The 27,686-nt window shown below is 44.4% G+C and overlaps 2 protein-coding genes across 12 annotated transcripts in view; one reads left to right on the top strand and one right to left on the bottom strand.

Moving 5' to 3' along the window:
* The first annotated feature begins 332 nt into the window (after positions 1–332).
* LOC106044496 (WD repeat and coiled-coil-containing protein) lies at positions 333–10,257 on the top strand. 7 transcript variants are annotated; one of them, XM_048065807.2, is made up of 6 exons: positions 333–487; positions 882–970; positions 1,072–1,286; positions 3,509–5,388; positions 7,758–7,875; positions 9,647–10,257. In XM_048065807.2, exons 3-6 carry the CDS (start codon positions 1,187–1,189, stop codon positions 9,916–9,918), a joined length of 2,370 nt encoding a protein of 789 aa, XP_047921764.2. In that variant the 5' UTR covers positions 333–487; positions 882–970; positions 1,072–1,186; the 3' UTR covers positions 9,919–10,257. The 7 variants fall into 7 exon arrangements, with proteins under 7 accessions (XP_047921764.2, XP_066851117.1, XP_066851116.1 ...); XM_066995015.1 differs by having other exon boundaries at positions 339–482; XM_066995016.1 differs by lacking the exon at positions 1,072–1,286 and having other exon boundaries at positions 334–487.
* A 2,719-nt stretch (positions 10,258–12,976) lies between these two features.
* The window catches only part of MFSD2B (MFSD2 lysolipid transporter B, sphingolipid), a 45,944-nt gene continuing 31,234 nt past the window's right edge, over positions 12,977–27,686 (bottom strand). For 2 of the 5 annotated variants that reach the window (XM_048065692.2, XM_013194539.3), the window contains 4 exons: positions 23,614–23,723; positions 21,911–22,054; positions 19,647–19,823; positions 15,917–18,598 (listed from right to left, as the gene is read on the bottom strand). In XM_048065692.2, coding sequence (XP_047921649.2) covers positions 18,541–18,598; positions 19,647–19,823; positions 21,911–22,054; positions 23,614–23,723 — 489 coding nt within the window. In that variant the 3' untranslated portion in view covers positions 15,917–18,540. Of the gene's footprint in view, positions 13,114–13,207; positions 13,423–15,916; positions 18,599–19,646; positions 19,824–21,910; positions 22,055–23,613; positions 23,724–27,686 lie in introns of those variants that run through there. The other 3 variants (XR_010830672.1, XR_007163902.2, XR_007163903.2) reach the window with 3 other exon arrangements.

Raw genomic sequence — 27,686 nt, 5'->3', positions numbered from 1 at the left:
GTGTGTTATGCCCAATGCAGTAAATCCAGACCAAAGTTGTTTTGGAGCACTTCTGTATCACATTTATGTGCTTTATTCCCTGGGTTTAAACGTGACCTCCCGAGGATAACACAGAACAAAGCGGGTATGCATCTAATTAACTGATTTTCCACCTTTATGGAGAAAAAAAGAAGTCCCCAGACACGGGGCAGGGCGCAAACCCCGACCCCTCGCCCGCGGTCCCCTCAGGGACGGGCGACAGCGGGGCGGCGGGAAGAAGCCATTCCCGCCACCCTCGGGATTGGCGGAGAGCCGCGTGACGTCACGGCCGAGCCCCGCTGCCTCCTGGGAGTTGTAGTCCTAGCGCCCAGCCCCTGTAGGCACCGCCCGCCGCGTCACAGGGCCCGGGCGGGCCGGGCCGGGGCGGAGAGGCGGAACGGAGGCCGGGACCAGAAGGCGGCCGCCGCTCGCTGCCGTCGGGGCCGTGCCGAGCCGCCGGGAGGGTGAGGTCGGTCGCCGGCCGCGGCGGGGAGGAGCGCGGCGGGCGGGCCGCTGAGGGAGGCGGGGGATATCGGTGCGGGCGGGCCCGCGCAGCGAGCGGCGGGGCGGGCGGCTGGTTTTGGGGAAGCGGCGCGGGCGGGCGGCTGGTTTTGGGGAAGCGGCGCGGGCGGGCGGGTTTGGGCGCTCCCTTCGCCCCCTTCTCCCCGGCGCTGCCCCGTTTGGCCCCGCGGGGCTCCCCGCAGGCTCCTCGGCTCCTCAGAGGGGCAGGGAGCGGGAGTTGTGCCGCGCCGAGCAGCTCAGCCCGGCCTCCGCCATGTCACGGGGCTGCGGCATGCCTCAGCACCCCGGGGTGCCGGGCGGTGCGGGTGCCACGGCCGCCGGGCCCGGTTTTCCTTTTCCAGGTGTCCTCGGGCGATGTGGAGCGGCTCCTCCGCCAGAAGGAACCGCCCAGGTGGCCCCGGAGCTGTAGGATCCCAGCCTGTCTTATGAGGCAAGTTGGCATCGCCCTTCTGTGTGTGAAGCTTGCCCAGCAGGGGTGTGGCGCTCAGATTCCTTAAAAACAATCAAATCCCGCTTTAATTTTTCCACAAGTGGCCGTTGCTTAAAAGGAAATTGAGATCAGTTGTTTTGGAGCTTAGAAGAGCCAGGCAGGTGATGGAGAAGGTAACTGGGAAGTACCTCAAGTGTGCTTTTACCACAAGGCAACATGCTTAAAGTTGTCCCTGACAGACTTTTACGATCAAATTGCATCAGTGCAATAGCAAAAGAGTATCAAATTCATGGAGCACCTTCTTCCCCTCTGCAAGGTAACCCGCTTGAGTGCTGAGCTGTCATTTTTAGTTACAATTTTTCCTTAATAGCTGACCTAAATCTCCTTTGTTGAAACTAAGCTGCTTATTATCTTGCACAGTGGACCTGGAGAACAATGGATCAGGGCTGTCTCTTCTACCACCTGGTTTGTGTTTGCAAGTTTACACTCACATTCTCCAAACTAAATTAACCCAATTTTTGTGGTTCTGTGGTCCGTGAACTCTATGAAACATTTCCATCATCATTGGACTGTGAAACGCAGAACTAGGCAGAGAGCTTCAGTAGTAGTAAGGTAATTATCTCCCTGGTGCGTAGCATCTCTCCTAAAAACATTCCCAAATTATACGGTCTTATTTTGCAACTTTCGTACTGAAATTAGCGAATTACTCAGTTTGTGATCCACTGTAAGCCAGACCTGTTTTTGCTATGCACCTATGCAGGCAGTTACGCTCAGAGAAGCTGTGGGTGCCCCATCCCTGGCAGTGCCCAAGGCCAGGCTGGATGGGATTTGGGCAGCCTGGGCTGGTGGGAGGTGTCCCTGCCCATGGCAGGGGGCTGGAATTAGGTGATCTTTAAGGTCCCTTCCAACCTAAACCATTCTTGATTTCCTGGAGAGATATTCATGCTTCTCCCCCCACACACACACTTCCTTCCCGCCCCCCTTTACTATTTTTTGTGCTCGTAATTAACTTGATAAGGAGACATCCTGATCATCATAACTGTATAATTTTAGTCTCTTAAGTCTGCTCTTCCAGTCCTTTTCTTCCAAGATGGGATCAGCAACAAATCGTTAATTAAAATCTGAAGTAGAGCCAGCTCCTTCATGTCGTGATAACCCTTCCAATTTGACTGTTGACTTTCTCATACACTTTCTTGTTTTTCATCTTTCCTACTAAAGCTGCAGCTCATTCTGTGCCATGACTTTGCAGCTGAGCGAAATCCTGTAGAGAATCTTAAACGAGGAGACCATCGATTCCTTTCAGTTAGCTTGTGTGCACAGAATAGGGATTGCTCGCAGCTCAAAAACTAGAAATGTGGGTAAAATTGTGAACCCCTTTGAAGTTTTGGTGCCTTGTGGATGTCCCGGAGACTTGGTTACAGCCTGCAGAGAATGACGATTGCTGTCAGTTTCCCATTCTCCCTCTTGAAGCTGTTACACAGTGTAGGGAACTGAGAAGCCTTCTGCTGAGGCATCAGGCAAATGATGTAACCCATTTGTCAAGAGTACTGGAACAAAGGTTTTCTGCGTTTTTAGTTCCTACCCATAAAACAGTAATTTCTATTTTGCTGGACACTATGAAAGGACATAATTCTGCAGCAATAACCAAACAATAAAACTGCCCCCAGAATTACTGTAGATAGGTAAAAACGCGTACATTTTGTATGAATATTCAGGTAAATATAAGTGCCAGTCTACAGACATAGTCAGCTGCCTGTTGCTTGCTGCTTTCATCCCTTGTACTCCGCAAACAGTAACAAGATGCTTTGGGGACTCTGATAAAAAGGCCCCAAAACATTTAGGAAAAGGGTTGGGAGGGAAGGGGAAGACTGCCCTAACTGCACTAGGGGATGTTGAAGCTGTGAGGTCACTGATATCCTCTCACAGTACTCACTCGCACATGCCTCAGGTAGATGGTTCTGTCCCCTACCTGTGTTCTAAGTTCTTTTAAATACTTTCTCAATAAATTTCCTCAGAAGAATCCGCTTTGATTCTAACTTGTTTCAAAATTGCATTTGCTCTTTTAGAGAGCTTTCTGGAATAACCAGGCAAATGCCTCATTCTAACCCACTTAATACAGGATCAGATTTATAGATAATACATTAATGCTCTGTCATACTTGTAAGAGATTACTTTATCTGATCACAAATGGGCCACGAAGCTGAGGGTGAGAGGTGACGTTTTGAAAATTCTTAATACTAAGTCATTCCAAAATACCCTGAGAAGCAGCAACCTGTCGATTAGAATGAAAGGACTGGTTTTGTGATGAAAATGCAGCAGACTAAGCCTGAATAAACAGCAAAACCTCTTTTAAAATTGCATTTCACTGGGGAAACATTACGAACAACAACAAAAGTTGGGTTGTGGACAAGCATTATGTGTGTGTTGGCTTCACTGAAAGGAGGAGTCGAGCGTTGGCAGGGCCATAAGCTGAATAATCCTACAGGTGTTTTCCTCTGTCCTCCACAATAATTTTTTCTTTCATTCTGATTTGTTTAGATGCCTCACATCAAAAAATCATGGAGCTAGGAAAGGCGAAGCTTCTGAGAACGGGCCTTAATGCCTTACACCAAGCGATTCACCCCGTGCACGGTATTGCCTGGACAGATGGGAAACAGGTCATCCTAACTTCTTTACACCTCCACAACGGAGAGCCAAAATTTGGTGACTCGAGCGTTGTTGGTCAGTTCGAACACGTTCACGGACTCTACTGGGGCCCGAGCCCCGCTGATGCCCCAGCCCTTCTTGCTGTTCAGCATAAGAAGCACATCACCGTGTGGCAGCTCTGTCTGAATGCCGCAGAGAGGAATAAGCTCCTGGTTTCTCAGATATGCGACATCAGCGAGCCGTTTCCAGTGCTCCCCCAAGGCTGCGTGTGGCATCCGAAGAAGGAGATCCTGGCCGTGCTCACTACGCGCGATGCCTCGGTCCTGCACTCCGTTCATCTCAACAGCTGTAGAGTGAAAGCCGACATCAAGGGCAGCGGGCTCATCCACTGCGCTTGTTGGACTAAGGAAGGCAATCGCTTAGTCGTCGGGGTGGGCAGTGCCCTTCATTCGTATATTTGGGATGAGGCTCAGAAAACGCTCCACGCTTGTTCCTTCTGCCCCATCTTCGATGTGGGAGGCTACATCTGCGCTGTAGAAGCCACTCTGAATTTCCAGGTTGCTGTTGCTACCGAGCTCCCTCTGGACAAGATCTGCGGCTTAAACGCAGGTGTTGCCTTTGAAGTTCCAGCGAGCGTCGAGACCGAATCCTTTGCCTCGCAGTCCAGCTTGGGTGGCGAGGAAGAGTTTTCCATGGACGGGGGCAAAAAGTCGCTGGACTCTGAGAAGCCTGTGTCTGCTCTTCCATCTCCCGTGGATCTAACTCACCTGCTTTCCAGCAAGCAGGGTGCCGATTCCAGTCCCCTGCTTCACCTGAGGCCCAAGGACTACCTAACGGGAAGCGGGCAGGACTCTTCACATCTCATTCTGGTGACTTTTGAGAGAAAGGTGACCTCTACCAAGAAAGTTAGCATCCCAGGCATTCTGGTTCCTGACATAATGGCTTTTGACCCCAAAACTCAAACCGTATCGGTCGCCTCCAATACCTGTAACGTTATTTTAGTCTATTCGCTGACTTCGTCCAATTTACCCAACATTCAGCAAATTCAGCTAGAAAAAAATGAAAAACCGAAGGGTTTGTGCTTCTTGACCAATAAACTGTTACTGATACTGGTTGGAAGACAGAAATTCACTGACCCCGCGTTTCTTCCGTCTTCAAGATCAGACAAATACATGATCCGGTTGATGATTAAGGAACTGATATTTGAAGTGGGTCCTTCATCTGCATCGGTTAATGGGAATTCCTGTTTTAATCTTTCAAACACACCTCATGATCTCCCTGCAGATGTTCACCCTCTTAGTCGTGGGCTCTTGATACCAGACCGTGCTGCCCCTCAGTCCCCTACCAGCAGGAGAAAGCTCATTGAAGAAATTAAGAGTCCTGCTTACGAGCAAAGCTCGTTGTTGAACATGAGCGACCTCAAAGAAAAAAAGGTGTCTTTGAGTTTCCCTCCAGCTGTTGAGGCTCTCGATGCTGAACCAGTAAATCGGTCAGTGGTGTTGTCTGCCACATCGCTGTCGTTTTCCAACAAGCCAACATCTCCTAAAAGGCAGACAGAGGGAGCTTCCAAAATACCAAATTCTTACAAGAATAACTTGTTAAGTGAAAAGGAAGCAAGTTACTTTTCAAAAAACGTAGAAAAACTCTCTGGTAACTTTACCGAATTGCAGCATCATGTCTGTGAGTTAACTGAGCTGCTAAAATCAGGGAAGAGAAATCTTCCCGTGTACCCATCCTCTCAGGAGCCCTCTTTTATTAACATCACCTACCAGGTAATTTTAATATTGGAAGCCTTCATGACCAAACCTGTTTACGGATGTCACGGTCTTTGTAAAGTACCGGTTGAAAGCTGTGGTCAGATTGTACGCGGGGAGGGCACCATTCTGCACATGTTTAGTACGCACAAATTCGGTACTGATGAGTCTGATAGGAGCCTTATCGTAGGGCTTTCCCTTTTAGATAGGTCCGGTTTCTTTTTGATGTCCTTCTTCCCCACTCTTCCTGCAACTGCATCTCCATTTTAAAGTTCTTTTATTTAAAAGTGTTTAATTTTGGGGAACGTTCACCACTGCCTGTCCCCACCTCACGTTTGGGCTGAGCTCATTGGCTCCGACCCAAGCAGCCGTACCTTGTCCTGCTCTGCAGAAGCTGGTGAGAATCCAAAGAACCCGTGCGTGACAGTTCTGTTCCAGAATTAGAATCTTGTATCAGGGTCTAGGATGTTTTCCTCGGCGATTTCTGAAGCTTTTTGTGCAGGAATTCAGGCAGTGCAAAATAACTGTCTGTGGGAATTGCTGTGAGTCTCCTGCCCTTTTCCAAGAAGAACTATAATAATGGGGACCGAAACAAAAAAAATTGCTTTGTCTCTAGAGCAGAAGTCTTGCTAATTAGTATTGAGAGCACCATCTGAGAAGGAGAGAGACCATTAACGACAGAAAGATAATTCAATTAGCATAGCTTAAAGTGGCTTTAAAATCAAATTTCCGTTGAAAGACACTTTTCTTGGCTGAAAGGAGGTATTTCTAAATCTCATGCTAGAAGGTGTAAGTTATGTGATTATCAAATTGTGGCCCAAATCTGTTAGTTCTCTTCCAGAGGTGGTTTTAATAATTCTTAGTTGATATTCGTAGTAATTTAAGCTGCCATTTCCTTTCAATAACCACTAATTTTGTGTCTTTATTGCTAAAAATAATTATTCTCAACTTCTGTAGCACCATACTCGTAGGTCCTAGATCATATTTCCTCACTCCATTTGCTGTTTTCCATTCTAAACATTTAATAATCATAATAACTCTGTGGGTTTTTTTTTCCTAGCTCTCTTAAATCCTAATTATATGTGGGGCATTACTCCAAACAGTGGCCTTAGATATTGAAATGAAAGTTTTCCTCAGCAAGGCTGCTGTCTCATTTTCCCGAGATGCTTATTTAGAGACCTTTTTATACTCGAGGTCACACAAATTTTGATTATGATTTTGTATTCAGATCTCTTTTAAAATATAGTTTGAAATTGAGTTACGTTTTAGCTTATCTTGACGCTGCAAGAGCTAGAGGAGTTACACTTGCATGAGAATTTTTCATGAATTAAAGGCTCCAGATTTTGATTGGTGATGACTTGGGATAAGAAAATAATTCGATTTCTATGATTGAAGTTGGAAGGCCTGGCAGAGAATGGTGTGTTTTAACTTTAATCAGTGTATATTTGATTCAGAAATTTTTAGCAAGCAAACAGGGATCCTCGCCTTATGTGCTGAGCCCTGATCATTTCTCTACTGCCCAATTTATTAGGTGTATTTTACAAACCGTTGAGGAACCCCAAAGTACCCTAAATAAGCAGTGTCTGAGAGAGAGCAGTGGCACGTTTATCAGTGCAAGGATTGAGGAGCACGCGTGCATTTCCAGGCTCCACTCTTAACGTACATCTCTTTTGTGGGTGGATGGGTTTGTCTGCATGGAAGAGCATGGAAGAGGAGTCAGAATTCACCTTGTTTTTGTCGTGCCCCAGAGGTGGGACCAAGGCTTCTCTGGGAAGCGACGTGGCTGGGTGAATTTTATCCTACGCAAAGACAGAGTTTGTACATTTGGTAACAACCGACCTTCTGCAGACTTCAGAAATGCTTTGTTTGCCCCATGGGGGATAGCCTTTGCAGACACTTGGTGAGTTTTATGGCTTGGAGCCGTGATGATCAGAGGTGAGGCAGGCAGGCACTTCTGATGTGTTTGTCCATTTCTCGTCCCAGAAGTTTATGGACAGGATTTCTCACCAGTGAGGAGTGGATCACGGAGGGGGAAAGATGGAAAACTTGCTGCTTTACAAACCCCCCAGAGAAGTGTCCCTCGCAGGTGGTAGGATGAGGGTCAGATGTAGCCTGTTGTTTTCCTCAGTGGCAGCGTTCCTCTCCTGTGCTGACACACTGATTTAGCACACAGTTATTTGCTGCTGTCATTCACAGATCATCTCTTTTTGAGAGCTGAGCCTTGGAAGTGTGAATCTTGCAAATTGGTCTGAGTGAAAGTAGCATTTGACTTTCTGTAAGCGATGTAATTGAAGGCATAGCTGTGATTTTGTTTTGATGAATGTCACTTTGATATCTCTGCTTAAATGTACATCACTGTATCTAATGATTCTTTCTTGAATTTACAGAAGCAGCTTTCCAGGAATGATTCAGATGAAAGGCGATCCGTTATTCTTTGTGAGGGTAAACTTCGTCTAAGTATAGTCCAGCAGATATTCAACCTCTCTCTTGTAGAAATGCAGCACGGTACGTTGTAATTATCCAATCAAATAAACACTTCAAACACACGCAGCATTCTCAGTGAGCAGTAGCAGTGCGCATCTGATCTGGAAAAAAAAAAAGAGAAACAAATACTGAAAGGTTATTAATAAAAGCTCTTAGTTATAATGTAAAGATTCTTTCCAGTCTAGGCCTTGACTAAGAATAATCTTTATGTTATAAAAAATGAGTAAACTTTAATGTACTGGTCCTTTTGTACCCCCCCCTTTTCAAGCAGCTAGTTATACAGGAAAATTACCGTCACTTAGTATTTTATATGCATTTTCAGCTGTTCTAAATGGAGAAATCTGAGTAACAAGAAGGTTAGAGTTGGTGGTTTTAGTATACAGTTTTCTGTATTTTAATTTGTAGTTCCATTATCAGGTGTCCTTTAATAAATCTGATAGTTCTTTATAAACACAAAAGTAGTACTCTAAATTTTAGCAGTGTGGTTCACTCCAGTTCTTGCCGTGAAGGAAACTGCCTTCCTTCTTGCTGTGTGCTCCTCTGCTGCCATCCGTTCTTCCCATGCACATCCTGTGTGCCTGTGTGTGTGTCAGTTCTAAGAGTCTCACTTCTGGCAAGGGCAGGAGACGTGCCTTGGGGATATGATCTCGTATTCCTACGTATATTCTCAGTACTGTGTTCCAGCTGCTCACCCACTGTGTCTGCTGTCTCACTGGAATTTTATTTTGAGCTATAGCACTTGAAGAACTTCACTTTCTGGATAGTACTGAGGAGGGCGTCCCCATTACCCGTGTTATTTAGACTTCTCATTGATAGCTTTAAATGTAAACTTAGCAGAATTGGTTACCCGTGAATAAGTAATCATGCAAACAACTGGCCTTATCAAACCTCAAAAGGAAACAGTGTTATAGTAGGTTTCTTGATTATTTTTACAAGTATTACTAGGTAAATGGGCACAACAGGAATGGTAGTTCCAAATTCCTGAATTGTATTGATTTTCAAGTTTGTTCCAAATGAGATATTAAGCCAAAAGATTAAAGGGTCGTGTGCTTTTAAGCTACAATCTTCTTACTTGTGACATGAAGTTACATAATGTAACTGCATAAACAGCTGGAAATGTTGCCCTGAACTCCCTCACGCCCCCCCCCACCCCAAGCTTTATGTTATTACTTCATCGGCTTAACAGATACAGGTAGGAAAATATTCTGCTTTGTATCATTTGGTAAAAGTTGGTGCTTCTGAGTCAGCAAAGTATTTCAAATTGCAAAAATCATGCTAATGACGATGTGAAGTCAAATAGCCAATGGACCAGAGACACGAGGCTTGTACAATCCAGTACAATATTTCTTCCTCATGTTTATTGGAATTAATTATATCAAAATGACATAACAGAAGCTGTTTCTAAATTTTTTAAATTATATTAATTTGTCATTTAGTTCAATCTGCTTCGTACAGTATCTGCACAGCTTAAGCACTGTAAAGTAGTCTATGAAGACCTAATTAAAAATAAGTCTGGGTGCTTATGAGTTCTGCTCATAATTCAATTCCTCTTCCTTATTTAAAGTGTGCATTTATTATGGTCACGTCTGCTAGTGAGAAAACTGGTCAGGGGGCTCACTTTTGCACGGTTGTTAACTATCCTTTAGTTTTGTATCTCCCCGTGCCTTTTTTTTTGCCAGAAAAACTGCTGTAAACTTACAGGAGCATTTAATTTTAGAAGAAATGTGTTTTATACCCTCAACGTGCCTACCTGCAGAGGAGTTTGCAAACAAGTGTGTGTCTGCCTTCGCAGGTTCGTCCTGGATTGTTCTCACAGCGGACAGCGAGGGCTTTGTGCCGTTGATGTTTACGTCCATGCAGGAGGTAGTCGTAAGGGATGCCAGCGCAAAAGGCTACAGTGCCCGTTCTTCCAAAACGCTGGACATCATCAGTTCTACAGAAGGCTGCAGACCCGCTTCTTCTGAAAGCCTGGATATCACGAGTTCTTTGGAAGTCCTCAGAGACTGTTCCTCCAAGGCTTTAGACAGCAGCGGTACTTCGGAACAAGCCAGCAGTAAAATGTAACGTTGGATGGTGGGTTTGTAATGCTTGTCGTATGGTAGGAGACACTGTATGGACTGCAAATTCTAAGTAATGGTCTGTCTCAAACCTCGGTTGGATTTCTGTCACTTTTGTTGATATCGTTGTAAATTATTTATTTGGTCCTTGGAAACATTAGCTTTTTTTTTTTTATATACTGAGACATTTTCTAAATACGCCTCTTGCATATACCAGGTATTTGTATCAGTGCTTGAAAGTACAAGGGCTAACAAGCTCCAGAGCTGAAGTTAGCACCTCGGTCTTTGGTATCTTGGTGGTTTTAGATGATAGAAAAGTTGCATAATAAAGACATCCTTGAAAACACTGCATTCTTCCTCATTTCTGCCAAATCCTGAAATACCGTACTGTTCTTACTCAGAAGCTTGTAGGTGCTGTGTCTGTTGGAGTGCATCTGGTTTTGCGCTGCTGTTAGCTAAGGCTGTGAGCAGTAGTTTAGGTGTATGGAATTGGGTCAAAGTAGGGTTGCGTCGAATGTGGGTATGGTGTAGAAGTTAGACTTTGCTCCTCCTGTGCCCGCTGCTAATGTCTCTGCTTGCTTCTCTGAATTTGGGGAAGCAGCTCTCACGTGTGGAAGTGGTGGTGGTTGGCTGAATCACAGAACCGTAGGGGTTGGAAGGGACCTCAAGAGATCATTGGGTCCAAACCCCTTGGCTGACCCAGGCTGGCAGCTAAGGAGAAAATCAGAAGGGCAGATCTGTGGAGAAACTTACAAGTTGAGATAAAAACAGTTTAAAAGGTTACAACCCCAAACCAAAACACCTCTGTGTGCAAGCAAAGCAGAACAAGGAGTTCATTTACTGCTTCCCATCAGCAGGCGGATCTCCAGCAGCTTCAGGGAAAGCTTCATCACGTAGTACTTGGGAAAACGCACACCATAACCCCAAACATTCCCCCTGCCTTCCTCCTTTTTCCCCCCAGCTTTTATTGCTGACCGTGACATCTTACAGTCAGGAATGTCCCTTGGCACCTATTGCCTGCTGTCCTTGCTGTGTCCCCTCCCCACCCCGTGCACGCCCCCAGCCTCCTCGCTGGGCAGACAGAGGAGGAACGAGAGAAATCCTCGAAACCCTCTGTGCTTCACAAGCACTGTGCTTGTCACGGATCCAAAATCACAGCAGCACAGGGGCTGCCAGAAAGAAAACTCCATCCCAGCCAGACCCAGCACATCTTTGTAGGCAAAAGGATGTCAGCTGGATATGGATAGCTGTAAGCTTTTGCTAGCTAACATTTGTATTCTGGTAAGTATTTCTTGGTCTGCATATTGAAATTTTTCCCCATTACCTTTAAAACGATAACCTTAACAACATTGCCTTCAGTACATCTATTTTAATTTTTCAGACAGATTATGTACTGCACTGGCGGAAGGGAATTCCAATAACCCACCACCCTGAGAGACTCCAATTTAAAGGCTGACAGAAAAAAAAATATTGTTCTATTGCCTTTGTAGTGAGAGAGAAAGAGAATGCAAGGGTGAACTTTAGAAAACAGCACAAGTTGATGCGGCGTGGATTGCAGCACCAGAAAAATCCAGTAATCCAAGATCGCTACCCATAAAATTAAAGCACGGTAACATTAAGCAGTTTATCAGGCTTTCACGGTGGCACTTGACTGTGAGAAGGAATCGACTGACAAGATTATGGAACTGGAACTGCTGCCTCAGGACTAATATAATCTCTTATTGCTTATTTGGAAATTTAGCCCCCGTCAAAAATCAGCTGCTCACAAAACATCATATGAAAGATACACCATCCGCTAAAACATTCGCAAGCATTTGTCTTTAGTCATAACGAAAGACGTGGAGAACTCCAAGGTGCTTTGAGAAAATCCTCCAGACCGAGCTGAACTGCACTTGGAGCTGGGATACCACCTTGACAGATTCACAAAACTTCACCCAGAATTGCTGAAAGTGTTCAGTTTTAGCTTTGCTGGATGTTTGTGCAGCAGTTACACAGCTGGTGGGAACTCACACAGTAATTATAGGCAGACAGGTGGAGGTGTTAGGGCTTCTCACAGCGGCAAGAAACCTCAGAAGCATCTTTCTAGGTTAGCCTGGATGAATATTTAAATGAGATTAAAAAAAAATTACGTTTTGTCTCAGAACTAAGGAAACTGATTCCCCCTTCAGTTTCCCCGAGATGTCCATGTTCCTACTCTGTATTACATACCTTTAGGTTTTGATCATAAGCTGACTTATTCTTGTTTTCCACACGTTCTGCTAACACGCAAAAGCAGCTTTTGGCTTCTTTTCACATCAGTGGCTGAAGAGTTTGGTCAGGAACCGACACACCAGTGACTCAGGAGTGCACACAGTGTCGCCACTGCCCTGCCTGTTCTTTTGACCTACTATACTTTTTGATACTAACACGGCACCAGGAGGATCTTGTTAATCAGGAGGAATTTAAATCTAGATATATATTTTCTATGTCTATCGATACCTGCAGGGAGGTGCAAGGAACACAGATCCAGGCTCTTTTCTGTGCTGCCCAGTGCCAGGACAGGAGGCAACGGGCACAACCTGGAGCACAGGAGGCTCCCCTGACCACCAGGCAGCACTTCTGTGCTGGGCGGGTGCTGGAGCCCTGGCACAGGCTGCCCTGAGAGGCTGTGGGGTCTCCTCCTTGGGGATCTTCAAAAGCCACCTGGACGTGGGCCTGGGCACCCTGCGTGTCCCTGCTGGAGCAGGGGCTGGACCACATGGACCCAGAGGGCCCTTCTACCTCTACAGAAAGGTTGCATTGTGTCAGTCTCTTTTTTTTTTCTCCATCCCATTTCTGCTACCACTGGAAGGTGCTGCGCTTACTTTGCCCCTAGCAGCTCCTGTTTTTTTGCATAGCGGAACTCCAGCCCCAGCTGGTGGTGGGAAGCATCAGCTTCCAGGAGTGCTCTGTGCACAACGCAAGAATCTTCATTACTCCTCCAGAGACACCTGGCTCTCTGGGGACTACAAGCAACCATCTGTCTGTGGACCACAGGCACGCCAGTGCTCACCAGGTGTCACTGACTACTCCAAAATTGTGTCCAATTTCAATTACTTTCTGGATTCACTGCCCTACAACTTCTTGGTGCTGGATTTATCGTACAGTTGCCTTTGTTCAGGGCCACCCTGTAGACAACGAGCATAACCCTGGGTGCTGGTAACCAGAGAGAAGGCAGCGGGGTCTGAAAGGCAGAGGAAAGGAAAGATTTATCTACGGTTCCCTTTGTGCTCCTCGTGGGAATTAGTTGTGCTTACATCCTTACATCCTCTGCTCACCTTTCAGAGCAGGTCTATCAGACCTCCAGGAGCCTGGAGGTGGCTGTCATTTTGTGTTCATCACACACCGATGACATGGCCAGCAGAGGTGAAATCGCTGAAGACGACAGAGGTCACGATGTGCAGATTCTTCTCCGTGACTTTGAAGGCCAAAGGGTGAGTTCACTTTGGAAATGTAAGGGACATACTTCCTCTTGGATTGCAGCTGATTTGGACTGATCAAACAAAAAGATGGACACTTGTCAGCCATTGTAAACCTGGTTCCATCACCATGATGCCAAGCTGGTGGCCTGAGTTGACCACAGGTGGGTAAAATATCCTCTAGGTGAAAGAGAGATGATGGAGACTGCTAAGCTATCAAGGAAATCCTGTTCATCCCTTGGTGAATGTAAATGATTCCCCAGGCACCAGCAAAGGCAAACAGGCACAGTATGGATGCTGGGGCTCCGAGGTGTACCTGCATCAGGTGAAGCTGAACAAGTGGCTTTCAGTTCCACAGGGCCTGAGTAATCACAGAATCATTAAGGTTGGTAAAGCCCTCCAAGATCACCTGGTCCAACCATCCCCTACCACCAACGTCACCCACTAAACCATGTCCCTAAGCACCAGGTCCAACCTCTCCTTGAACACCCCCAGGGACGGTGACTCCACCACCTCCCTGGGCAACCCGTCCCAATGCCTGACTGCTCTTTCTGAGAAGAAATGTCTCCTCACTTCCAACCTGAACCTCCCCTGGAACGGTTGCAGTCCTTCGTCACCATCCACAGCAGAGTACAGCAATACTGAGGACAGAAAGCTAAAGGGAGTAGCTGAAATTCATAGTCTTCTCTAGCATCACTTGGGACAAGAAATGGATCAAGAAATTAACCTTACTTCTGATTCTGCAGTTTTAGAGAAGACACTCATGTTTCCCCGCCATCCAACAGCACTGCTGCTCTCCAGTTAGGGTTAGAGATGCTGCTCTATAAACACCTCTGAAATTACACTGGACACCCACCTTTTCTGCAGAGTGCTGCGGTTCTGGGACCATTCGCCCTCCCTCTGCTGTCTGTTCAGTTCTCGGTTTTGCCAATCTGTGTTTTCAGAGACTGCAAATTCTCAGTTGCAAAGCAGAGTAAGTTCTCCTCTGTCTCAGGGACTGAGGCGTGTGCTGCTTCTTTGTCTTTTGAATGAAGCCTCACAGTGGGTTAGCATGTGTTTTATGCAGCAGATTTGGTGCTTAATGATGTGAAAGCTATCTAATTTCATACCTTAAGCCTATAACATACACTCATTTTTGTAACCATACTACTCAGCATTCTCGCTAGTATCTGAACAATGGTCTTGCAGAGAGTTAAGGTAAAAAAAAAAAACACATTCAGAGCAGCTTGAGAAACTTATGATCTCAGAAAGAAATTGCATGAAAACAGAAAGCTCACTTACTCACCTGTCAATTGTATGAATCCAGCTGACCTTTCCATCACTCGGCCTAGCTGTTTTCTGAAGGGAAAGCCTCTATTGTAACACTCCAAGGCTGTTTTGTGGTTGTTTTTTTAAACTACAATATGGAATTCATACAAAGTATGTGATTGAACACTATACAGCTACTGGCTGTGCCCTACTGCATGAGACTTTGAACTACAGTGCCTTCCCTTCCTCATCTTCAGAGACCTCGCCAACAAATACCAGGTCTTAAAGGACCTACATTTTCCCTCCAGGAAATTCCTCCCCTCAAGGAGGTGATTGTTTTAATTTTTTCTGTCTAAAACCCAGAAAGGCAAGTAGAAAAGGAGATGAACAAATGATATTTGGTAAGCAACCACAGAAACAAAAACAGCAGAGTTTGGCTTTAAAACATTGTCCACTTCAAGTGTTTTACTTGAAATACAGAAAATGAACAGAGACCAGGGGATGCAGCAGGGATTGAATCTAGCAGCAATTCTTATAAGGTGCAGCAGTGACTTAAGGAATTAGTTCTCAGATCTGCAGGGCCCCTCCTGCAAACCCAGTGACCTGAAACCCAAGGCGCCAGGCCTCAGGAACTCTCCAGGAACAGATGTCCGAGGTGGTATTCACCTGTTAAAGCGGGGGACTCAGCACAAGTGATCTAATCCACCTAAGCCGTGACAGGTCAGCAAGCTCAGAGGCAGGCAGTGCCTCGGGGTGGGAGGACATGGCTAGTGAGAGACACGGCTGGTGGCGGTGGCCAACAGCAACCCAACTACAGTGCCCGATGGGCAACGATGGCTTGTCCACGTGCTTAGCTGTGACCTTGCAGGCAGACCAATTGCCAGCAGTAACGCATGATCAGGTGGTATAACCTTGGAAGTTTTTGATATTGTTTTTAGGCAGAAACCACAAGGGGTATGAAACTAGACGAGTTGACTAGTGACCAGCTCAGCTACTGACTATACCAGCAAACAGCCAAACAGAAGATTTGGGAAAAAAAACACAACCCTACTTCAAGAAAGGGCACGGAATGGGCATGGTTTGCTTTACAGAGGACTACCCAGGGACATGTAATTCTGTTATCCTATTCTTCCTCTTATTTGTGTAAATCAATTTGTTGGAACTGCTTGTGTGTAGGTGGGGAAGTGCTGTCCATTAGGCACCCAGCTGGTTTAATCCAATCTCCCATGTTCTTGTGACTGTATTTGGGTATTACTTGAATGAGAGCCCCTGGGGACTGAACTTGGCCCTTGTTACTGACAATCAGTGCAAGGCAGGAGGTTTACATTAGATTAGCATTTAATCTGAACGGTTGCCAATGTAAGAATCTACTTCTTCCAGTCACATGTTCTGAACATACATACACTGTACACATCATTTAAAAATGACAAGAAGATATTCAAAGTTCATTTGTTTTACAGCACCAATAAGCCCTAAAAAACAAAATTGCCAAAAAAATCTTACCTTGCACTTACTTCTTCCATTCTCTTTGCTTAGAAAAATACATTCATTTTCTTAACAAAAGTACAACTCTGATAATCAAATAAAATAATTGAGATTTTCAAAATACAAAAAATATTTTGCTACATTTCGTCAATGGAGGTTTTCCATTTTATTTTGACGCTACTACTATATGCAAAGTGAAGACCAAGTGCATCTCTGTTAGGTAAATATCACATTGTCTCACTGGAGCAGAGGAATAAAGTTTACAATCAATCAACCAAGTTTACCTTTGCAAGAGACTGAAGTCAGGATGGGGGTGTTGCAAAGTTTAGAGGCAACTGCACAACTGATCTAGAAATAATATCTCAGGCCACATTCAAATTCTTCCAATCAACCACAGCCAGCAGTTTCTGCAATCCTTTTATCGCTGGGCTAAGTTTTTGGCTTATGTAAACTGACACAGAATCACTGCCTTTGAGCTACAGATTTATAGCATCTGAAAACAAAAAACATTTTAAAAATAAATAGGCTTTACTAGGACTTCTGGTTGTTTTTAAAGAAGACTGTTCAGACAGACACAAATGTTATGGAATAAATCAAATCCCCCAGAATGTTTTCTGTGATGTTTTTGGAGCTATGTGATATTACTACATCATTTACGTACTTCAAAATGAAGTGTATCTGCTATTTCAAATTCTATTAAACTCAGAAATGTAAACGGGCTTATGGCTTTTATTTTTGTAAATGCATGTGCCCCAGGCAATAGAAATCTTGGCTTGTTCAAGAACTGAAACCTAAAAAACCCATCCCTAGATGTCAATTCAATACAAGTCTCAGACATCATTAACTCTTACCCACGCACACTCAAAATACACCCTTAAAGGCTCACTCATTATCAAGCACTTTTCTGAACTAGGACAGTTCATTAAGCTTTAGACTTCCAACTTGCCTGAAAAGGTTTCAGTGTTAACGAGACACTCTGTGGATGCACTGATTTTATTTTACAGGGTCTTTCAGTAAAAGCTTTTCCAGTTTCCAGTCCCAGCACTGAGTCACTTCTCCAGATGTCCCTGAGCAAATTGCTTATGGTCACTGCCTCCAGTGACACCCGCAGGAGTATCCACAGGTGCTCCTAGACGTGGTGGGCTACTCCTTCAAAGGCACTTCTAGCCCCAAATTAAGGCACCCTCCCATATATTTATTTGTACAGTGAAGCCAGTGGGCTGTAAATTCATGTCTTGTTTTGCACTGTGCTAATTTCTTCATGTGAAGAAGCCTTCAACTCTTGAATTCATCACACTCCCCTCCAAATTTAGATATCTGTCTTCAGAGTCCAGTCATTTTAGCCTGAGCTTGGAAGCAGCCTCTGGAGGTGTCTGTCTCTCCACTGACTCCACAAAAAGCCCAGAATGACTAAGCCTGAATTTAACTGCCCCAGAAAGTGCCTGAGGTGTATCTTTTATCTACAAAATGTGTTCAGCAGCGTGAACCTATAGTAGAAATGAGGTTTTAGATAATATATCTAAAGCCATAATGAGATCCCTGACTGAAAAGAATCACCATTTCAAAGTCAGGTGTAACCTCATTATTATAAAACACTGTGTGCAAGCTGAGATTAACAGTGACGCCACGGTGTTCTGTAAGGCTGACAAAACCCACATGAAAAACAGGTGGGTACCATGATTGCTTAAAGGCCAAAGTTACAGAAATTTGAATGGCCTACTCTAAATTTTGGAAGAGGCTACATATTTTGGGTACCTTGAGTGAAGATGTTGTTTGAAATTAAGTCCTCACACTCTGACAAAGATCAGTATAAAGTTATCTGAAGCAAGGAACTCTGACAATCGGAAATGTAAGGTTCTGTTTCATATAAAATCTATAAAGTTAAATTACATCAAATCTCTTTCAGAATAACCCTTTGCAAGAAAATCCTCAAAATATCTCTCCATCTGTGATTTGCTTCATTTCAAAACAAAATATATCCTATATTTTTATAGCATACTTCAGGATTCCAAAGTGCTTTCTAAACACGCTAGCGTGCAATGTATAGATAGAAATTAAGTTCGAAACCTACCCCGGTCTCTGAGATTGAAATGTATCACAAGGTATATTTGGGTAGTATACCGTATTTATACTTTTTTCCCTCGGCCTACAAGTTCATAGACCCTTGTGTTGCAACAAAATCATAGCTTTATGTTATCATTGAAAAACAAACAAAAAAAGGCAAACCTTCAATAGCTTGCACACCTGCATGGTTGTAATGTCTCTTTTAGGATAGTGCATGGAGCCGTATTTATTATTTACATGGTGATGTTCCTCGCTTGATTTCATTACTGACTGTCATTCTTTATCATTCTTTATCCTTTCTGACAATATGTGCATGGAAATGACGCAGAAGACTCACACGGAGTTTCTGTGCGGGGTATGAGACTGAGTTTAAAAAGTCTTGGTATTCAGAGCTTTCAGACCGAGGTGTCCTCTCTGTGGTCATCCAGGTTCTCTGTGCTTTGATGGCTCCTTCTGTTAAAAGCAGGACAAACAATGTGTGAACAGGCCACTAGACAGGCCACAGTTTGGCAATCTCAAACAACTAAGACAACCGAGAACCACCATCAAGATGTGGTTGTTATGGACAGGGAATAAGGTGCCTACGCAGAAGGGCCAGTGCCATTTAGATTGTTTAGCCTGTCCCCTCCGGTTTGCAGCTGCCGTGCAAAAAGGAGCTGGTGCCTGAGAGGCCTGTGTCATATCTGCCAACCCCACGGAGGTATCTTAGATACCGCAGGGCAATGAAGTGGTCCCAGGAATCCATGCACTGGAATTGATCCCTTAGCACGGAAATTTGTTTCCAACTCCAGTAAGTTGGTATGATAAAAACATACCAAGAGTAACAACTTTAATATTTAATCCATCAGTCTTCTAGGATTGACTGCATGTGCTCTGTATGTCTTATGCATATCCTCAGCATACCAGGCCTTTATTTAACAGAGGTGGATGATTTTGAGCTAAGCAAGGTTTTCTTTAGAGAGGGACAGAGAGGGAAGAAAAGGGATGAACGGTAAGTGATAGGGAAAAAAGGGAATGAATGCTCAAAGCTGTCCTTTCTTTTGGTCCCACGATCTTTCCTGCCTACTCGCCCAAATTGTTTGGATGTTTCTTAAATGCCATAATCAACAAGAATGCTGACAATAATCCTGTTTTCTTCTATACACAAGAAAACTGTAACTATTCACATTTTCTCCAGTAATTTAACCTGGCTAGAAAATTCTTCATTTCTGGATTGAAACGCTGTACAACAACAGTGCTCTGTGTGCCACCCCCAAAGAAGTACAATAGAGCAGCTGATATATCTGATAAATGGCCCTCTAAAGAGCTAGTACAATACTACAAAAATAAGATACTGGAGGACGTAATGGTATCATTCAGTTAATAATTCAACTAATAGAGTGTTGTTTTGTTTTGTGGTAAGGAATATAGAGGTATATTTTGGTAGCTAGTAATTTTTCTCCAATATGACTAAGAGCTGCCATGAGGATGTTACTGCTCTTCGCTGCCAGTTTAAACCTACCTTAACACTTCCAGTGCAAGCTTTGTTTCCTTCCGACTTTCTTCAGTGATTGGGTAGAAGAGAAGTATAAATAAACCTACAAGGATGAGGACAGCAGGAACTGCTCCGATGAGGATTTTCAGTGTGAGGATCACATCATTGGATTGTCTGCATATCCCTGGCTTGTAACCAGTAAACCTAAACAAATGGAAATAACAGTGGTGTGCATATGTCCAAAATTTAAAGGCTATAACACATCTGAAGGTCCCCTTCTTGGATTACTCCTTTCTGGCAATGCTCTTTAAGAGCTCTTAACCTATTTTTTTTTCTATACCTCTCTTTTTCCTACTGACCCCTACGTGTTTCGCTTCTTGTTTTTCAAATCCTATGTCTGTGGTGTTTCAGATAACAGCATTATCTCTGTATTTTCTCATTATTGTTATATAACATTTAATTAGTTAGAGGAGGATGGATTCTCAGGTAATGAAGTTGGTCTGATACGTGACTCCCATTAGTATTCAGCAAAGTATTCAGGTTCAGCTTTAAAAGTATGCAAATAATCTGACCAATTTCAATAGCAATACTTAACTTTAATTTAAACACATACTTAAGCACTCTGCTCAACACAGACAAATTTACTCAAGTGCTCAGAATTAGGTACACACTTATACTTCATTAATACAGGGGCTTCCATGCAGTCCCACAACTGCTGATATACTCAATTTCCCATTCCAAATTTGTGGAATGAGTTTATTTTCCTCTGAACATGCAGCTATGAAAGCTACAGCTCATTTGTAATTAGTCTGCCTTCTATGTTCTCCCACAAATACCTGCCTTGGGAAATTGCCGGGAGCTAACTGGAATGGAGTAGTAAAGGGGCTAATTGGTAAAGACTAATTAGCTTGTTTTAAACTATTCCTAAACAGTCAGTAAATACTAGCAGATTTGGGGGGGGGGGGGGGGGGGCAGGAAAGGAGGGAGAGAAAGGGAAGGTGTTGTAGTATCTTTCACAAATGTTGTCACAGTTCGTTACAGATACAGCCACAAATGGCTTATGCAGTAAGCCTCACTCAGCCTTCGTCCTGTCATTTTGGCTCTTCGGTTTTCAAATGACAGCCGTAATTGCAGACAGTTTAATCATGGCTGGGGCCTGGGATCTGATGTTCTGAGCTGCAGATAAACCAAGCTCTTTATCAAAAGCAAAATTAAAGAACTGTCTGTAAAGATACAGAGCAGGTTAGAGGTGCCTGGTGAAGTTTCCTTCTTTTCAAACACCAGTCCAAAAGACCTGCCCAATTACACGGCCTTCTTCATTAATTTGGAAAGTGATTTCTGACCTTACGCTTTCTTCAACACTTAACAATGCTGGTCAAACCTTCTGTCACATAAACAAACAAACCTTTTACAAACGAGGGTGTTAGCACTAAGCACCTAAAACTCCTAGGCCCAAAAGGTTCAGCCAAGCACTGCCCATTATTCAGCAGTTTCAGCCGCAGGCCCTGAAGCAAAGCATTCTGCTTATCAAAACCTCTGACTTGGAGCCAAGGGTGAAATAATATTTCAGACAAGCTTACTTTTAAGTGTTCGTTGCATATTTGTGTGCCATACATCTACTGAATCCTAGCAGCTGCAGGCAAAGGCCCTTTCTGCTAGGCCATGTACAAACACAGGGCAGATGGCCAACCACAACCTGGCCTTCTAGTCAGAACACACAAGGCAGGTAGTGGGAGGAGAACATAAAGCATCTTCCAAACTGACATCTGCTAGGTGATGCTCAGAGCTGTGAGAAAGGCTCCGTTCCTGACTCTGTTCAGTGTTCAGTTCCCTAAAACCATGCAGGAATCTGTGATCCTTTTATGTAAAACAAGCCACCTGCACCCTGCACCACTACTGCAATCTGAGTAAAGACTTAAAAATTCACATACACAGTCCAACCCAGGTGCAACAGGGATTGCTCAAAACAGGTTTCTCTCTCATAGGGGACCTTAATCTGTGGAGCTTTCATATTTAGTTCTTTATTCATACAAGCCACTAAATTTTACAAGAATTATTTGGAAAAAGTAACATCTAAAGAGGAGTCAGTTTTTTCTGAACTGAAACATGCTAGGGCAGGTGGCTTAATGCTCAGTGGTCTGGCCTCGATGATAACAATCCTGTCTTTAGTGGTCAGCCAACTGGAGCTGCTGGCACTTTCAGGCTCAGGGCAAAAAGGCAATTAACTCTACAGAATAAAGGCAGAACACTTTCAGAGCAGGTCCACTAAATGGAAGCGCAAGGTTACTTACTCCAGGCTGGCAGCAGAAATTCCTAAGCCAATTCCTGCTGACATCTTGGTAAAGAAAACATAAGAAGAATAGAAAATGGTTTCTTGTCCTTTTCCATGAGGATTCTGCAGGCGGAAGTTATCAACAACATCAGGCAGCATTGACCTAGAGATGAGCAAGGTAACAGCAAAACTCAAGCCGCAGTCTCTTCTCAAAGCTCAAACTTACTGAAAGGACCTCCCCCCTCCACTTCCTAAGATCTGATTGATGTAATTAGTTATACAGACAAGAGAATCCACTTCAAAAAGTCCTACTGCTGGACAGGAGGGCAAAAATCTTTGTAAGAAATGCACAGCCACATATTAGCATGTAGACAAACAGTAGAAAAATTATCAAACACTTTCTGGGAGGTGACAGAATTTCTTAGATTGACTGTCAGTCCAGCAGAAGTTGTGATATCAAAAAAAAAAAAAACAACACCTTAACATTTCAAGGGACTCAATCTCTGAATGGTTTTATTCTGAAATAACTCTTGACAAGCTAATAAAATTTTCTGAAAGCACTGGGGCCCATTCTCTCTCTGCTTCAAAGAGACTGTATTTGGTGATGGGAATCGCAATGAAAGCTGTACAAATGGCAACTGTGAGTTGACTTTTTTTTTCCCAATATATGTCATGATTTGCTGTTGGAAAAAAGGATTCTGACCCCCTGTGCAGAAACGCGTGTATAGTCTGACAGCTTATCTCACACTCTGTTTCCATGATCTCTTGGAGCTTCAGCGTTTTTAGGGAACTGTCCAAATGAGTAATACAAAACAGCTCTCAGCAACAGTCGTGCCTTCTGGTCAATTTGACCTGAACAATAATTATTCCCTCTGGAAAGGACATTTCCCATCCTGCTCAATCTTGAGTAATTTTTTCCCACGTATCTTCAGTCCTCAAGAGCCAAGGACCTTGCAATCTCAGTTTCTTTTACCCACATTCTTGTGGTATTTAATCCGTAACACAGAACTACTCAAAAGGTTTTCATAGCTTGACTTATATTTTCTCTGCTACACTCTTAACCTTCTGTCCCCCTCTACTCTGCCCTTGTGAAGCCCCCACTGGATCGAGGTCTGGGGCCCCCAGCACAAGAAAGATGTGGATCTGATAAAGAAGGTCCAGAGGATGGGCACGAGGATGATCAGAGGGCTGGAGCACCTCTCCTATGAAGAAAGGCTGAGAGAGCTGAAAATGTTCAGCCTGGAGAAGAGAAGGCTCCAGGGAGACCACGGCAGCTTTTCAATTCTTAAAGAGGGCTTATAAAAAAGATGGAAAGCAACTTTTCACTCGGGCAGATAATAACAGGAATATAGGATATGGGAGGAATGGTTTTAAACTAAAAGAGGGGCAATTTAGATTAGATGTTAGGAGGAAATTCTTCACTCAGAGGGTGGTGAGGCACTGGAAGAGGTTGCCCAGAGAGGCTGTGGATGCCCCATCCCTGGAAGTGTTCAAGGCCAGGTTAGATGAGGCCCTGGGCAACCTGATCTAGTGGGAGCTGTCCTTGCCCACGGCAGCAGGTTGGAACTGGATGATCCTTAAGGTCCCTTCCAACCCAAACCATTCTATGATTCCATCTATGATTCTACGAAATTCTATCTCTTTCAGAGGCAAATTACATGCGGTACCCACTTATATATAGACATATACCCCTTCCCCACCTCAAATGCAAAATTCTCCTACCATGGCAACAGCAGAGATGCTGCAATGCTCAGACCAGAGACAAAGGCCACGAAGTACGCCAGGATCAGGTTTGGAATGGTCACTAGCATGACTGCAAAAGGAATCATCCACTGAGGAAGAAGAAAAACAGTACATATAACTTACAGTAAGCACTATTTAATGATATATGAACTGTTCCTTTCAAAGTGTAAAATTGTGCTGTGAAATGACGATTCACACGCACCAAAGCCTTGGTAGTTTGGTGAAATGACATTTCTAAAGAGCCCTGAGCCAACCTGGATTTACCTGCCCATGAGAACCAGAGAAAAATAGGAGTAGCAACGTTACTGCCTTCTCTGCCAGCATTATTAGGGCTATAACTGCACCAGTAAATTAAGCAGTCCCAAGAGCCTATTTATCAGTCATGAAGCCAACTGGCAGACGCTGGCCATATTCAAACTCCTAAGCTCTCCTAGTCACTGAAAGAAGGGTGCCCATATGTTGTGGTTTAGCCCCAGCAGGCAGCTGAGCCCCATGCAGCTGCTCACTCGCCCTTCCCAGGTGGGGTGGGGGAGAGAATCAGAAAGATGCTTGTGAGAGCTGATGGCCTGAGATAAAGGCAATTCCCTAGGTAAAGCAAAAGCTGTGTGCAAGCAAAGCAAAACAAGGAATTCACTACTTCCCATCAGCAGGCAGGTGCTCAGCCACTTGCAGGAGAGCAGGGCTCACCACATGTAACATTTTCTTGGGAAGATAAACACCATCACTCCAAACATCTCCCTTCCTCCTTCCTTCCCCCAGCTTTTATTGCTGAGCATGACGCCACATGGTGTGGGACATCCCTTTGGCCAGTTTGGGCCAGCTGTCCTGGCTGTGTCCCCTCCCAGCTCCTGGTGCACCCCCGGCCTCCCTGCTAGCAGGGCAGTACGAGGAGCTGAAAAGTCCTTGGCTGTGTGCAAGAACTGCTCTGCAACAACTAAATCATCGGTGTGTTATCGTCACTATTTTCATCACAAATCCAAAGCACAGCATTTTGTGAGCCTCTACAAGGAAAATTAATTCTGTCCCAGCCAAAACAATGACATCATAGAAACGATTTTTGTGAAAAGTCCCTTAAATGATCTAGTTCCCAAACTGCGCCCAGGTACTTCTTGGGCAATTGCTAATCTGTTTGTGCTGGCACTTTCCTGACAACTTAGTAATAGAGATGACCAAATGCCAGTTACAACTCATGTCATTACACCGTGTTCCAAGGGGAAGGACAGAGGTTCAGTGGTCAATTTAACCTGCAAATAACCTATTTCAGAGATCAAATTAAGTCTTGACTGAAAAAGAGTTTGCTTATGCCTTCATATCCAGTGACTACTTGAAAGCAGTCTAGGTACTTGGCAGTAACTAAAGCCAGGAAGGCAGTGGGGTTTACTTCACTCCACACAGCCAGACACACTTATGATGTTGCACAAGTCACCAAGACTCCCCTCGAAACTAAACTAATTTTGGCTGCTCAGGATTTGTTTTCTGGCAGTATTTAAAACCACCAGATTTCTTCCACTTCCACTTGAGGCAATGGGCTTACAGGCTTGACAATCCACTATTTTAAATGCTGATTGAACGCACACAGCCCAGCTGTCCCATATCCATCACATGCTCCATCTCCCACGCCTGTGAACCATGGGCACGGCACACGTAGAATCCAGAACCAGAGGCTTATCTACAGGGCTTTTTAATGATGGGGGATTAGTTTAACATTAAGTGTTTCAATCCTCTATAGTCACAGCTGGGGAGCTGAGGGTATGAGAAGAGCTTTCACAGAGGGTGATTCCCCTAAGCACTGCTATTTACAGTTTGGTATGATAAGTGATTCTGGGAGTCCTGGAGTCTAATCCATTATGTTTATGTTTTAAATGCATTTCCCATCTAAAGCATTTTCTCCTAACCTAAGGAGGCAGAAAATAACCTTTCCTGACTGCAAGTTCCCAGCACAGACACATAATCCTTGCATAGCCCGGTGTTGTGTCAAAATCATTATTTCACCACAAGAGAGCACTCCAGCAATACAAGTTTTTATGTTGCTTATAAGCAATTTTATGACAGGCTTATGCTCCACATGGGGCCCCCACTCAGAAACCAAAGCACTTAAACAAAATTCTAGATTGATAATAATAATCATTGTAATTGTAATTTTCTACTGAAAGACAAGCACGACCCACAAGACTAGGCTGCAATGCCCTAGAGTTTCACTCCTGCAATGGTAGTGCAATCATGGGGGCAGTGTTCCTGCTGCAATAAACAGCTAATGAGTCTCACTCCTTCCTACTGGTAAAGCAAAAAAGCTCTGCTATTGGCACCCTGCTCCCTTGTCACTGCGAGTCATAGACAATATCCCACAGTTGTCACGTGTATTTCTTCCATTCACTGGCAACATTATGGAAGAGGAACCTTCTGGGATGGGAAAGGTGTTGCTGACCTGTGCAGCAGCTCATTAGGAAGGGCAGATCAGGGAAAATGTGCAGCTAGAATGTGAGGAGCAAGAGAAAGTGGCAAAAGGGCTGCACAGCCAGGATCCACACAAGGGCATGCCTCCCTGCTGAGCAGTGCTGAGAGATGGCAATCAGACAGCGGGGTATGGGTGGTGAGATGAACAGATTGGGGAAATTTGGGGATTTTTTTAAATTTTTTACTAAGTTCTCCTAAACCCACAGGAGTACAGAAGGCCCAAAATGCCAGTGAGACCCCCCTCTTAAGGAAGTTTGCTGCCTCCCTGGAGCCCTGGTTAAAGATGTTAGAAGAAAACTTCCTAGCCTGGTATGGACCTCAGATTATTATCCATTATTACTTCTTCATCTAGGCAGTGACGTAGTTGTAATGAGAAACCCCAAGGGCAATCAAAAGAGACTTCGGGGCTTTGGGATTAGTATTTAAGGGATCAGGAGCACAGGTAGTGTTTCCCTGTATCCTGCCAGCTGCAGGGAATGATATTGGTGAATGCCCAGCCCTCTAACCTAGCAAGATTTCTCTGCAAGGTCACTAGCAGAATTTTGGCTGTTTTTTTCTTCTTTTTTTTTGGATCATGGGGTTGGTCTGGACAACATCAGGCCTGCTGGCGCACTTCTCTCAAAAGGGGAAAAGGATTCTTGCTCAAGAGTTAGCAGGGCTGATTGAAAAAGCTTTAAACTGGATTTGAATGGAGAAAGGAATAAAATCAGGCTCATTTATTTTTCAACTGTCTTGGGAATCTGGAGAGGTCCCAGGTGACTGGAAGCTGGCAAATGTTGTCCCAGTTTTCGAGAAAGGCAAGAAAGAAGGCCCTGGTAATTACAGGCCTGTCAGTCTCATTTCAATGCCTGGTAAAATTATGAAGAAGATTTTTCTGGGAGTTATTGAAAAACACCTGAAAGGCAATGTCATCATTGTCATTGCCAACAGAGGTCCACAACGGGAAAGTCCTGCTTAATTAACTTAATTTTCTTTTATGGCAAAGTTACCTGTCTGGTTGACCAAAGGAAGCCAGTTGATGTGATTGTTTTGGGCTTTAGCAAAGCTTTTGATACTGTTCCTCACAGTACCTCTCTGGACAAAATGTCCAGCATACAGCTAGACAAACACACAATATGATGAGTGAACAATCGGCTGTTGGGTTGGGCTCAAAAGTTTATAGTAAATGGGGTTACATCAGGCTAGCAGCCAGTCACTAGCAGAGTTCCCCAGGGCTCCACTTTGATGGCAGTTCTCTTCAATGTTTTCATAAATGACCTGTACACAGGACTCAAATGCATGCCAAGTAAGTTTGCAGATGAAACTACACTGGGAGGAGCTGTTGACTCCCTTGAGGGTGAAGAAGCCTTGCAGAGAGATCTTGCTAGGCTAGAGGGCTGGGCATTCACCAGTTGTGTGAAGTTCAACAAGACCAAGTGCCAGATTCTGCACCTGGAATGGAGTAATCCTGGATTACCCCCATAGAAACTGGGGGACAAGAAACTCAAGAGTAGGCCCACAGAAAGGGATCTGGAAGTTTTGGTTGACAGTAAAAGGTCTGGAGGGCAAGATGTATGAGGAGTGGCTGAGGTCCCTTGGTTTGTTCAGCCCAGAGCAGA

This window comes from Anser cygnoides, chromosome 3 (assembly GCF_040182565.1).
Source record: "Anser cygnoides isolate HZ-2024a breed goose chromosome 3, Taihu_goose_T2T_genome, whole genome shotgun sequence".
In the NCBI taxonomy this organism is placed as follows: domain Eukaryota; kingdom Metazoa; phylum Chordata; class Aves; order Anseriformes; family Anatidae; genus Anser; species Anser cygnoides.
This window is presented reverse-complemented; position numbering and strand designations above follow the sequence as displayed.